Source organism: Atheta coriaria, unplaced genomic scaffold (assembly GCF_025399875.1).
Source record: "Atheta coriaria isolate IRGN ID8LTWV9N9 unplaced genomic scaffold, Caltech_Dcor_3.1 hic_scaffold_7_pilon, whole genome shotgun sequence".
Classification (NCBI taxonomy): Eukaryota; Metazoa; Arthropoda; class Insecta; order Coleoptera; family Staphylinidae; genus Dalotia; species Dalotia coriaria.
The window spans coordinates 11,100,660-11,113,348 of record NW_027045449.1 but is presented as its reverse complement, the minus strand read 5'-3'; the positions used below and the strand labels follow the sequence as shown (position 1 = coordinate 11,113,348).

Genomic DNA, 12,689 nt, shown 5'->3' with positions numbered 1-12,689 from the left:
TTTTGCATCCTTACCATCCTTTAAATTTGAATAAATCCTTGTTTTAAGGTTAAAAAGTTGGTAGTATTGGTTGCCAGGTTGGCAACACTGTTGACATTCCTTTGTTTTTGATTTTAATGACGGTGTTTAACGTTTTCCCGCGCTTGTTTGCCGCACAATTAACGAATAACATCAACATTTCTCAAGCATTTAATTAATCAAACACACTATTTCCCAATCAACGTTTAAAATTTTGCAAACACCGATCCAACGGCAAGTGTGATCTTTGACAGTTTCATTGATGTATAGGCAACCAATTATACGCGGAATGTATATACTCACTGCGCATGAGAGTTTTTTCTGACGATTTCAACGTAAAAAGGTCATTTCCGTGTGCCGGCGGCGCACAGCGTGGTTTACGAGTGTTTATTGTGTAATGTGGTAATATTCAAGAGTGCCAGAACGGGGAACAGTTACGCTGTTACGCAAACGGTAAGCAGAAAAGTGCATTCAAACGAGCGCGCGGCGACACGCTTGTAATCGATTAGATTTCATGAGAAGCATTCGTGTATATTAACGCTATTACTTGCCAGAATGTGTGAATGCATGGAAACTCTGGTCTCGTTGATTAGTTCATCATGTATTCCACGTTTCGCAACAACTCGTTATGAGAGGAGTCGGTTATCTGAATCTAGGGAATTTCCTCCGTGTCAACAACACTTGCTTTTTGAACTAACCTCTGACCTTGATAGTTTTCGTGCGAACTTTATTAAAATTTCATTGAATTCGATCGCGTAAAGTACAAAAACATTGGAAAACTAGTAAAAATGCATACATCAATATTTAATTTAAATAAAAACAATCGCTAAACATTTGAAAGTTTGAAATAAAAGTTTAATTTTTTTGAAAATTGTGCATGACGCATGCGCGACAAAAACCTAACTTGTTCAATGTCAATCTTTTATGATTTGACAGTCACTTGAAAAAGTGCTTACACATTTATAGTTTTTAAGCATTATAAACATAAACGGTGAGTGTTTTTCGTGGTCCCAGTGCAGAGTCCGAAGTAAGGTTCACGGTAATTATCACATTTAACTCATATTTCGTCAATTATTACCCGTTTATGAAGCAATCGCAGCGTTTAGATCCCAATTTCGGTGTTTTTCATGTATCGAACGGTTGTAACGCGCGGTGAGTGAGTAATTAATGCATTCTTCGCTGCTCGTTTGTTTCGCCACAAACGCTCACGACAACAAAACACCGCAATGCTCGCAATCACGCGCGGCGGCGTTGTTTTTACGAACATTTGTAACATTTCTGTCCATCAAGTAACAAGTTCTTTACTTCGGGTAGTAACACGCCATAGCTGTACATAAAAACGGAAATAATAGGTTATAGAATAATGATGGCGGGGCTTAAGTTATGAAATGAAAGTACGTGTTAATATTAGGGTAAAAGAGGGTAATGGGGGTCACTTAAGGGAGAACTCAAATATAATTTAAATTATAAACAAAATACTTATTGCAATCGCTTATAAGCATTGTTTACTTAAATACCTATTATTTGAAATAATTTTCAGTCACTTTGACAATCAATTTTTGAAATTATTAAAGTTTAAAAAAAAAACAGATTTGACTCCCACTACACCGACATGCGGGTAATGGTGGTCACCCTGGAGACAATCGGAATCAAACGAAATCTAGCAGATATCGCAAACATAATATTCCGCAAAGTCCCACCCAGTGCATTTCACATGAGCCCATAGCCCAAATGAAGTGCTATGAACCACAATTAATTGTTTTTTTTTTAAATCGTTGCACATTAGACATCAGTTTTCCAAATCTTCATCCATCGCCCTGGCATAAGTCATCAGTGCCAATATAGGAATCATAAGTTTTGTTACTTTCCTGCAGTATCGTTTCTGCATGAAGGCTATTGAAAAATAAGTCACATTGCTTTTTATAGGCCATTTAGAGGGGACTAAAGACAAAAACGTCCATTGGGAGTTGCATGACTCCCATTGCCCACAATTGCACTATTGTGAAAAAAAAAAACAAAAAAAATATTTCTTCAAAACATTAATGTAATCTGAACTGCACATCACGATTTTGAATGTTTAACTAAGACTATATAAAAGTTTCATTCGAATATTCCAAGATATTCGACACTTATCTTCTAATTTGCGTGGACGTAAAATTAGATCAGCGGAGCTCAAAAATAAAATATTGGCGTATCTCAATGATACACGCACCGATTTGCATGATTTTTTGGGGGTGGCACTGGGGGGCCAGAACGGAGGTAGGAACGCCGTTTACGCGGTACTCGTAACTATTGTTTCGTGGATATATGGGTGACTCCCATTACCCGCTGACTCCCATTACCCTACTCTCCCCTACATATTAATGTTCATCGTGTTTATCGGTAGAATTTATTGGTAAATTAATGGGAGTTTGGTTCTAATAGCGGGATTTACGTATCGGTTTCCGAAGTCAAGGTATCCAGCGAATAAAAGCAGTGCCCGAGACGGAAATGTTTGAAACCGAGTGTTCGTGTAATGGTTTTAATGCTTGTATTGGTCGTAATTCAGCAACTCGGGCGTCAGGAGCACGTCGCGCGTGTGCACCCGAGCGCGAAATTCATTCGCTCGGGAGTCATAGCGCTCCGTGGCATTCGAAAACGTGCAAGGTGTTTTTTTCGCGTTTTAATTCGTCCATTCTTCAATGACATTGCCATTGAACTATTGAATGCACGCATTGAAATGTCAAAAACAAAAAAATTAAATTAAATTATGGGGAATTCGAAGTATTAAACCGGGGAATTCTCATAGTTTGGAAATTTCTAACAAATTCCCTGTATTTAATAGTTTTTCGTGGAAATTTTAAAGTTTTTCACATGAATTTTTAGACGGTTTTATGTGTACTGTATTTCTGGAATGGAAAATATTAAAATTTTAATGTTTTTTACATATCAAAGCGAAATTATGCAATGGATAGCGGAAATAACGTGAACGACTAAAATTGGCAGTGTTAGTTTATTCAATAATGAAAAAATGCTAACGACCTATGACCCGACAGTTTCAAATTGTTTTGCAGGTCTTTTTGACACCAAAGTCAATTTTTCACTCGTAAAATATGCAGCAATTTTAAACCGTGAACTATGATTCATGTTTTTACAATATTTCATCATTTTACTGCATTTGAAACGCAAAAAATGTAAAATTCTTCAAATAATATTTAAAAACGACAAAAAATACTAAATATATTGATTGTCATCATAAATTTAACTTAAATTATGCTAGAATTAATGATTAAGTAAATTTTTAAACTCTTTTGAACTTTGTGAGGATTTACTTGTGTTATAAATTTATTGTGATACTTGGATACTTGCCGATAGTTCAATGTTCTGGTAAGTGGATCGAACATCCGTAAAACACTCACGATCGACTTTTATCCGCATTGTCAGAGGCTCTGTATTGAGTAATTATACAATAATTCATTGTTTCCAAGCGAAATGTGCGTAAAGATAACGCGCAATAGTTGAATCAAAGTTTATATCCTGGTACTTTACATTTAAATTACAACTAAACAATAAAAACTACGTTTTTATTCATAAAATTGAGTTTAAACCAAGAACAATTAAACTGATTAATGAAATCTTTGATTTTTGAGATTTTCTGGGTTTTCGTAGACCGATTGTAATGATTTTTTGCTTTTTCTGCGCATTTTAAGACATTTCTCATAGTTTTCTTGGATTTTGCATTATATTAACTAATAACAGAATTGAAATAACTTCCTCGTGGAAGCGAATATTTATGATTTATAAACAAATTAATGTTAAAAATAGTAAAAACCTTCCTGGCGTTAAATAATTAAGCTTTTTTTGCTTTGTGGATGTAAACAATTTATGCCACAATACATTATAATCCCCAGGTCTATTTTATTATTTGTTATAATTCCATTTCCGTTTTAATGTAATTTTTGGTCTATACGTTTACACTACGCTCCGATGCAGCTTTTATGATTTCATAATTAATATTAATAATATAAGCCACACGACCGCGCCATGCACACGTCACAACATGAAACACAAGAGCATAAAATCTCGCTTCCAATTAAATTATAATTAATTAATTTATTCCTCTACGATAGCCGTGGTTGTGCATGACGAGCGGAAAAATGTAAATGCGAATCCCAACAAAGTACGAAGTAATAATGGAAATAATGAATACTAATGAGTAATAATCACATCCTCATGAATTGTGGATGATTAACAGAAAGGAATAAAAATAAACTCTTTCATATTTTATTTTATTTTCCATTGTCTTAGCGTGAACTGCGCGCGCTCTTTTGTCTTTCACCAGACAAAAAAGTGATAGTTGTTTGTCTGGTCGCATATCTATGTAATTTTTAAGTTTTGAGTGAATTAATGCGTCGATTTGAATGAACGCCAAAAAATAATGCCGCGTGGCCCGCGGAACGTCCCTGAGGAGTGCGCAAGGTCTCAATGTTCAGTGTTAAAACGTGTGTTCATTCGACCGACAACACTTCGGACATTGAAACTATTGAAACTATGTAACAACACAAAGAATCAGAAAATGAAGAATTTTCGAGAGTAAATATTCCAGAACGTAAAGCGGTGCATCTCAAGTTCAAATTGCACTCATTTGCATTCATTCGCGTGGTTGCGCTAATTCCACTAATTATTTCGCGGTAGTCGAGTGTGTTCTTAATGTACGGTGCTAATTATATTAGGCTAATTCTCATGCAATTATTATTTTTCACTTAAAACGCTTTTTTCACATTTTTTGCTTTTTTTACTATATGCAACCCGTGATACACCTTTCGCATAACCTCCAATAATGATAATTTCTTCATTATTACGCGTAATTGCTTCTTTTTGGTTGTTGGAGCTTTGTTTTCAGCTGGCTGCAGTGTTGAAACACCGCTTGGCACCCGGTCGGGTGAGTGAGCAGTGACACAAGTGTACAAACGCATTGCCCAACATCGCGCTGCTTGCATCATGCGCGCGGCCGGATTGATATTACATTGAGTAACATTATACCTGTCAAGGTTAGCGCTATACGTTTACACGACGAATACACAGCGCGCCGGTGCGCGTACGTACGAGAGCAGCGAGTACTTAATAAGCAATATTATTTTATTTTATTATCACCGCACGATCTCGCTCGCGCCTGTCTCTGCCTCTCCACGTTTGGGTGTATATCGTGTGTATACCTTTACGGGCTAGTGGGATTTCATAATTGTTTCGTCATTTTTCAGCTCGATTAAAATTTTTGAGCGGTTCAACTGCGCATGCGCGAGTTTGAACTTGACGCAGGCGTATTAATCATGTAGGCGGAGCTAATTACTATTATTTCTTTATTAGAATCTCTAATTGTATTAATTATTTAGGTTTTATTGATTTTTGATTTAAATTTATACAAATCGTCATTTAAAATTGATTTTTATGTTTTGTGCTGCGCATGCGCCAGTTCGAATTTGAGGCATGCGTAATAATCCCGTAGGCGGAGCAATTTACTTTTATTTCTTAAAAATTACCTCCATTTCTATTGATTACGTAGATTTTATTGATTTTTTAATCTAAATCCATACAAATCCGAGCATAAAACAAATTTATTTGCTTAATATCGTAATTTTTATGCTTTTTACGCTGCGCATGCGCTAGTTTGAACTTGAAGCATGCGTATAAATCAAGTAGGCGGAGCAAATTACTCTCATTTCTCCAAAATAACTTCTAATTGTATCAATTATTTACGTTTGATTGATTTCTTAATCTAAATCCATCCAAATCCGAGCATAAAAATAATTTATTTAATTAATACGGTATTTTTTGTGATTAAAGGTACGTTTTAAGGATTGGTTTAATGTTACTCTCATAGCACCACGCCCGTTTGCTACATTTAGTCGATTCCATTTTATTCCACGACTTTCAAAATTGATTTGTCGGGCCGCGCCGGTATCGCACATGTACAATACGGTAATTGTCTTTAATTGCGATTGTGCACGCACAAAATCCGGCGAGCCGGCGCGCTCGCTCCCATTTATAGCCGGCCGATTTTCTTTCTCTTCGCGCTTGCCTTTTACAAACCTAGAGCACAACTCAATCGCAGCGACAATTATAGCACATTCGAATGATTGTGCAAGTGATTAGCGATCAAGATCGCGCCGACGCTCTTTATAAGTGAAAATTATAATTCCAGCGATTGTAGAATAATTTTCTGCACTGCAGATCGCGTTGCGTAAGCTGCTCTTTAGCGCACTGCTCTTGTTAAGTTAAGGGCACGTCGAAAGTCCCCGCGGGCGCCATTTTATTTCATAACACTTTACCGGCGCCATTTTAATCCGATGGAAAATGTTACACGCGTGCGATATTAAGTTATTACTTTATTGCGCTTGTATTAACATTACTAACAGTAAGGTTAGCTTTTCAACTGCTATTTGAAGTTCTTGCGCACCGAACTTGTTTGCGTTGCAAATGGCGCACAACGCGCACGCAATGTTTGCTCCTCTATCGTAAAATCCCTGACGCAACGGATGCTTTGTTACAAATCGTAATGCGTAAGTGCTTTCCTAACCTGTGATCAAACAAATTTTGCTTTAACAAACAATATGAACGTATTTATTCAATGTTAGACAACCAGATGTACGGTTTACGCAAAGCATAACATTTATTTATCCTTGTAGTCGATCTTTTTCACGCTGAATACTCCAGCCAACAATTTCCCACCCTGCGTATCCAGATAATTTGTATTTTCTGAATAATAAATGTAAGGTAGACGCAAAATCCAGTAGGCTGCTTGCGTCAGAGTTGTGGGTCCATCTAAAGTAGGTACGAAAATCGGTGCGCCAGGAGCAGGTTGAATCCTCGGATTTACTTTAACGTGCACGGCGGCTTTCGGTGTGACAACGTGCAGCCTCATCAACTGCGCCATCATATTCCCTCGTCCACATAGACATGGGAAATACAGTGGCATATCACTTTCAGCCACTTTTTGTCCTTTATCTTTAACTATACAGCCTGGAGCAGCTTTCAGGATCTTGTCAGGCGCTGCGAGCATAAATCTATGTCCTCTTGGACATTCATATTCGAAACCAATGAAAACTTTCACGGCAAATTGTGGAACCCATTTTTGTTTGTCTTTCTTTGACTTACAGCCTTCTGTTTGGTTTTCTTCAGGTGCAACAGTCGTAGGAGTGGCATTTGTTGCAGAATTGGAAGAGGAACTTGTAGAATTCGTGGATCCTGCTCCGTGTTGTATTTTAACATAAACTACAACATCCCATGGTAGGAGGTAGTTTGTATTGGGCCAGAAACCAGGTTGATGGCTTTCAGACAGTCCCATGTTGTGACTGTAGAGGGAACTGGTACCGTAATTAACCAGAGACCAACTTGGGTATTCAGGAAGAAGACCTGGAGGTGAGGTAAGTGTTAACATCCCCTGAAGATGATTACCAGTGTCTTTAATGTCGTCTTTATCAGACTTTTGTTTCTTTTTATCGTCAATGAGACTCAAACTTTTAGTTTTCTTGACATCATCAGATGGTAAAGACTTTAAAGAGGGGAATGTAATGTGTTCATTCTTAATACATCCACATTCTTTTGATAAAAGGTGGTAGAATGTATAATTTCCATCTTTGGTGTTATAGGGATCGTCTCGGGAGCCTTGTTTGTGACCACAATCACAAATAGCTTTAAAAAAGTAATAAATTTCAATTAATGTAATGATAAATTAACATTACTTGAAATTAATTAAACTTACCAATGTATTTGACACCACTTGAATGTTCCTGATCTTCTGAATGTAGAATCGCCATAGTGCAAGGGTTTCCCTTCAAAGATAAAAACTCACAGAGTTGTCTACCATTTTCCCAATAAGTAGTACAATCAGCTATTAATTGCTCATTGTATTTCTGAAACATTGGTCCCCTGGCTTGTGCACTAAACAATGTTAACGCGAATCCTAATCTTGTTTCATGCACTGCTGAAGTGTATCGTACTGGTAGTCCTTCCTGATAACGCGCGAGCGCTATGGGAAGTACTTTTAAACATCTCTGCTCCGAGAATTTCGTTTCCGTGCACAGTTCGTTAATAACAGGTTGTTTATTAACAATATCATAAATGATTTTGGATGCAGTTATCCACTGAGTCATTGTTGGTAATTCAAAATAACAACCGGAACGTTCATCGAAACCAGTACTTCTTGCTTGTTGGATGTGTCTCTTTAAGAAATTCTGGAAACTTCTTGGGTTTTCTGCCTCGTCACAAAATGGCGCTTGGATTTGAAGCACTCCGCCTGGTTGACAACCCAGAATTAATCCTTGCACTGCTTCACCCAGCATATCAACTGGTTTCTCATTGGAAACATAAACGAATTCTTCGTTTAACGGGATGACGAACAAAGAAATGCTTCTGTAAATATTTTAAACATTAATATTTATGATTATTTTAGTTAATATATTGTATTACTTGTTCATGGCAATTATTCTACTCTTTCTCAGAACTTGATAGATTCTATCTTCTAAGTTGTGCTCAAATTTTTTGATATTCTCAAGGTTTTTTGGACACTTGTCAAAATAGAAGATAATCCGAGGTGTGGTAAATCGCCCTGCAGTTACCCATTCTTCCCCAATGTTACCAACATCTTTTAATCCTGCAGATATTTCATCGATTAGATTTTGATCCATTGCTTCCATGGCTTTGAAATATTGGATGTAGTTTGTGTCAAAAGTCCAACCTGGATGGTAGACTATCACCAAATGGCTGATGTAGAACAATATAAAGAGTTGTTTAGCAATTTCACTCTTTATTTTGTCATAAATTGATAAAAAGTCCACATTTCCATCATCTTCTTTGCAATCAGCAGCAAATTTTTCATAGTTGTTGATGAAATTGTCTGAATCAAGGAAGGAGTGTACATGCAGATACACTACTTGATTGCTTACATCATGATAGCCTTCAATTGTACACTAAAAATAATATTATAAACTTATTCTTGTGAAGAAACAACACAATTGAGAAGATACATACATAATTTTGGCGATTTTTCGAATCGGTAAACATTCTGCCAAGACTTTTCAGTTTGAAACCGTTGGAATTGAGTTTAGACTTGCCAATTATTGAAACAATAACAATTCTTTCATCTTTGAATTGATCCTCACTAAAAAAGTAAAGGTTTTGATTAAAAATTCTGTTATTAAGCAATTACAAAGTACTTACAGTAGGAAATCCATGTCAGGAAATATAAATTTATTGTTTAAATTCATTTTGTTATATTATCTATAACAACTTCGATAGAATTTAAAGTTTCTTATTTAATTGTACCATTCCTTGCAGGTTACGTTTTATATTTGTGTACTTTTACAAACCCACAGCTGTAGGCAACTTTGCCTACTCTCTGCTCTCTGTCAATATTTTAAAATGTTTGCACCAGTAGGCGCTTATCAGTATTTCGTACTATGTAAACAACAGCTCACATGTTTGGAAACTAGTTTGGTTCTGGTAGCCGGGAAGTACGCATTACTCGTTATATATTTAGTTTTATACATTTCCTTTATTAGCTGATCTTTCGAGAATTGCAATTTAACTAAAATATTAAAATTAATAAATATTTCGAGCGACTGATTTTTGTTTGTTTTAGGGGTGTGGAAGCTGAATGGAACCTCACAGGAAAGTCATTCTTGCACCAAATTGTAAGTGTTGTAATTCTTTATTATATTCATGACTTAGTTTTATAATTTTCACACTGGAAAGCCATAAAAATGGCTAGTAATTGAGATCTGTATGTTTTAGGGCTCTAAAAATTGAACAGGACCTTGTAGGAGAGTCATTCTTTCAACAAATTGTAATTATTGTAATTCTTTTTTTTATTCTTGACTCCTTAGTTTTATGATTTTGCATAGGCGGAAGCCATAAAATTGGCACTTTTGTGTTTCGAGGCACTGATTTCTGTTGGTTTTAGAGATCTAGAAATTGAACGGAACTTTGTAGGAGAGTCATTCTTGCCACAAATTGTAAATATTGTAATTTCTTATTGTATTCATTACTTTGTTTTGTGATTTTTATACGCGAAAGCCACAATTGTGGTATTTTTGTGTTTCGAGGCACTGATTTCTGTTGGTTTTAGGGCTTTACAAATTGAACGCCAGCTTGTAGGAGACTCATTCTTTCATCAAATTGTAAGTATTATAATTCTTTATTAGATTCATGACTTTGTTTTGTGATTTTCATAGTTGGAAGCCATAAAAATTACATTTTTGTGTATTGAGGCACTGATTTTTGTATGTTTTAGGGCACTAGAAATTGAACGGGACCTCGCAGGAGAGACATTTTTACATAAAAGTATAAGCATTGTATTTCTTTATCATAATCATGACTTAGTTTTTGGATTTTTGCACTTTGAAACAGTAAAAATAGCATTTTGTGTATCGAGGTTCTGATTTTTGTTTGTTTTAGGGCTGTAGCAACTGAATGTGATCCCTAAGTGTGGCCGAACTCGCATTATGTTGTAAGTAAATGCATTATTATTTATATAACTAGTTTTGTAATTGTCCGAAGTCACTTTTTTTAGTCGTATTGTTAAAATTGATCCCCTTGATGTCACTACAATGGGGCAGTAATTTGTAGTTTTCCTTCTAGTAGTTGCATTTTCTTTTCGAACTATTTTTAAAAATTATTTTGTGTCGAACGACAGGGTCGAACTTTTTTAAAAAAAATATTTTCGGTCGAACAACAGGCTCGAACTTTTTTTACAAAATTATTTTGTGTTGAAAGACAGGGTCAAACTTTCTGGTCCAATTTTTTTTTATGTCAAAATACTGACGAAAAGTTTTCGTCATAAAAAAGGCAAATCTATTCTCTTTTTTATGTTGAAAATTAAAAGTTGGAATTTTTAAATTCTGTTTGCGGATTCTATTGGGATAGTTCATTCTTATCAATAAATCCTAGTGATATTTTTATCAGTCAGTCATAATTTAGGCCCTAATTGAATTTTAATGATTTAATTTAATCCAGATAAATTTAGCATTGGTATATCTTGTAAACTATTAGTGAAATTAAAAAAAATTATTAAAATAATTTATCAATAAAGCAATTTCCTATCATAATTAGCAATAAAATGTTTAAGATTTTTATTTTTTTTGGTTTGAGAACATAATTAATAAAAATTTGACGGAGGCGCCTGGCATTTTAATTAGTGCTTGCAACAATGATTAAAAAGCAAAAAGAGATTTCTAATTAGCCAATTAAGATAATCTTTCACTATATATTACTTCCGGTTTACTCTATGGGTGCATTTAACTGCAACTTGTACTTCCTGAGACACTTTAATCTCAATTATCTCGGAAACAAATAGAGATAATCGAAAACCGAAAACAGTATTGGGTACAGCGTAAAATCCTGCATAAGATAAGATTTTAAAATTTGAAAATTTAAGAGAGTGAAAAACAATTTTCCAATGCGATTTTCTCGGAAACTATAAAACTTGCAGGAAAATGGGTTGCACTTTTTTCATGTCATAATTATTGTCTGCAAAATAGCAGATTTAGTTTTTCGATTCTATGAAGTTTACAAAAACCTCCTAAAAGTAGTCAAGTGGTTACACTTGATGATTTTTTGGTCCAAAAAAATTTATTTTACGCTAGAACAAAACCAAAAACGCTAATCGATTGAGTTTTTCAACGTGATGAAAGATATCTAATCTGTTTTTTGATAACACAAATATTTCGGAAAATCTGTGTGAAAATTGAAACAGTCCAAATAAAACCACAACGCAGATTTTCCTCAAATTTTTCAATCTAGTGCAGAATTATGCAAGGAATCCATTAATCCGATAGCTTAATTAGTTTTTGAGTTATTGACTATTTTTGGTAATTACATAATTGATAAAAACTTAAAATTTTAAAGTGTTATATAATGTAGAATTTTATCCTGCTTACGAATCTGAAAACTATTTTGCTTTAATGTTAATTGTTTGCAAGATAATTGCGATAAACTGGTTTTCTCATTTTGTCCATCAATTCTTATGCAAAAAATAAATTATGAAATTTGGCGCTCTTTATTGCAGATAACGAAAGAGAACGTGATTTTAAACACTTTATCTAAGTGAAATATTGTTATCAGAGTAATTCTTTAGATGAAAACATACATTGAAATTAATTAAACTGTATCCTTTTTAGAGTTTGTGGAAACGCGTGTGCGCTCAATAATACGAGTTTCATTGACGACAGAACAAGCGAATAAATAGAATGTGATGTTTCATTTTATTTGTTGAATTAATACACAATTTAAGCACAATGGTTTTGTTTTTCTAATAAACGATTTGCATCTTAATATGAGTTTATATTTTATTTGTATTATCCCTCGTGTTCATTTTGCCGTTTTCAGATTTATAATTTTAATGCCAGGTGTGCGATATGATTCTAAAGGTAAGTGTTTTTTAATAACATAATATATACCTACGAGAAACGATTAGGCATAGTAGATGCATAATGCATTTTTGTCTTAACAATTACAAGCATAGATTCAGAATTTTGAAATATTTATTTTAATCCTTCCCAAATCACTCAAATCCCATTTTTGAACGCTAAGAATACCATAGACTTTGAACTGAAATATGCTTGATTTTTAATGTAAAAAAATATCATTTACTAATTAATTTTTATTGCAGAAGATTGGACAAAATATTATTTGGA

At 34.6% G+C, this 12,689-nt stretch overlaps 1 protein-coding gene and 1 long non-coding RNA gene across 13 annotated transcripts; one reads left to right on the top strand and one right to left on the bottom strand.

Annotated features, from left to right (window-relative positions):
- Positions 1 to 353: 353 nt before the first annotated feature.
- On the top strand, positions 354 to 12,327 carry LOC135795819 (uncharacterized). Of its 12 annotated transcripts, none has more exons than XR_010549150.1 (9): positions 354 to 471; positions 7,177 to 7,421; positions 9,638 to 9,689; positions 9,790 to 9,841; positions 9,900 to 10,010; positions 10,124 to 10,175; positions 10,289 to 10,338; positions 10,453 to 10,504; positions 12,174 to 12,327. It is a non-coding gene; the product is annotated as an uncharacterized lncRNA (long non-coding RNA). The 12 variants fall into 12 exon arrangements; XR_010549153.1 differs by lacking the exon at positions 354 to 471 and adding an exon at positions 957 to 1,009; XR_010549154.1 differs by lacking the exon at positions 354 to 471 and adding an exon at positions 960 to 1,057 and having other exon boundaries at positions 9,959 to 10,010.
- Positions 6,590 to 9,360, bottom strand: LOC135795818 (nonsense-mediated mRNA decay factor SMG8). The gene is made up of 5 exons (XM_065307611.1): positions 9,217 to 9,360; positions 9,028 to 9,157; positions 8,467 to 8,966; positions 7,760 to 8,409; positions 6,590 to 7,689 (listed from the first exon to the last, which is right to left on the bottom strand). The coding sequence occupies exons 1-5, from the start codon at positions 9,261 to 9,263 to the stop codon at positions 6,668 to 6,670; spliced, it is 2,349 nt and encodes a 782-aa protein (XP_065163683.1). The 5' UTR covers positions 9,264 to 9,360; the 3' UTR covers positions 6,590 to 6,667.
- Positions 12,328 to 12,689: the final 362 nt, after the last annotated feature.

Coding starts and splice junctions, on each gene's coding strand:
- LOC135795818 (XM_065307611.1), bottom strand. CDS start 9,263: ATGAATTTAAACAATAAATTTATATTTCCTGACATGGATTTCCTACT. Junction 9,158..9,216: donor CCTGACATGGATTTCCTACT/GTAAGTACTTTG, acceptor TTACTTTTTTAG/TGAGGATCAATTCAAAGATG. Junction 8,967..9,027: donor CGAAAAATCGCCAAAATTAT/GTATGTATCTTC, acceptor TATTATTTTTAG/TGTACAATTGAAGGCTATCA.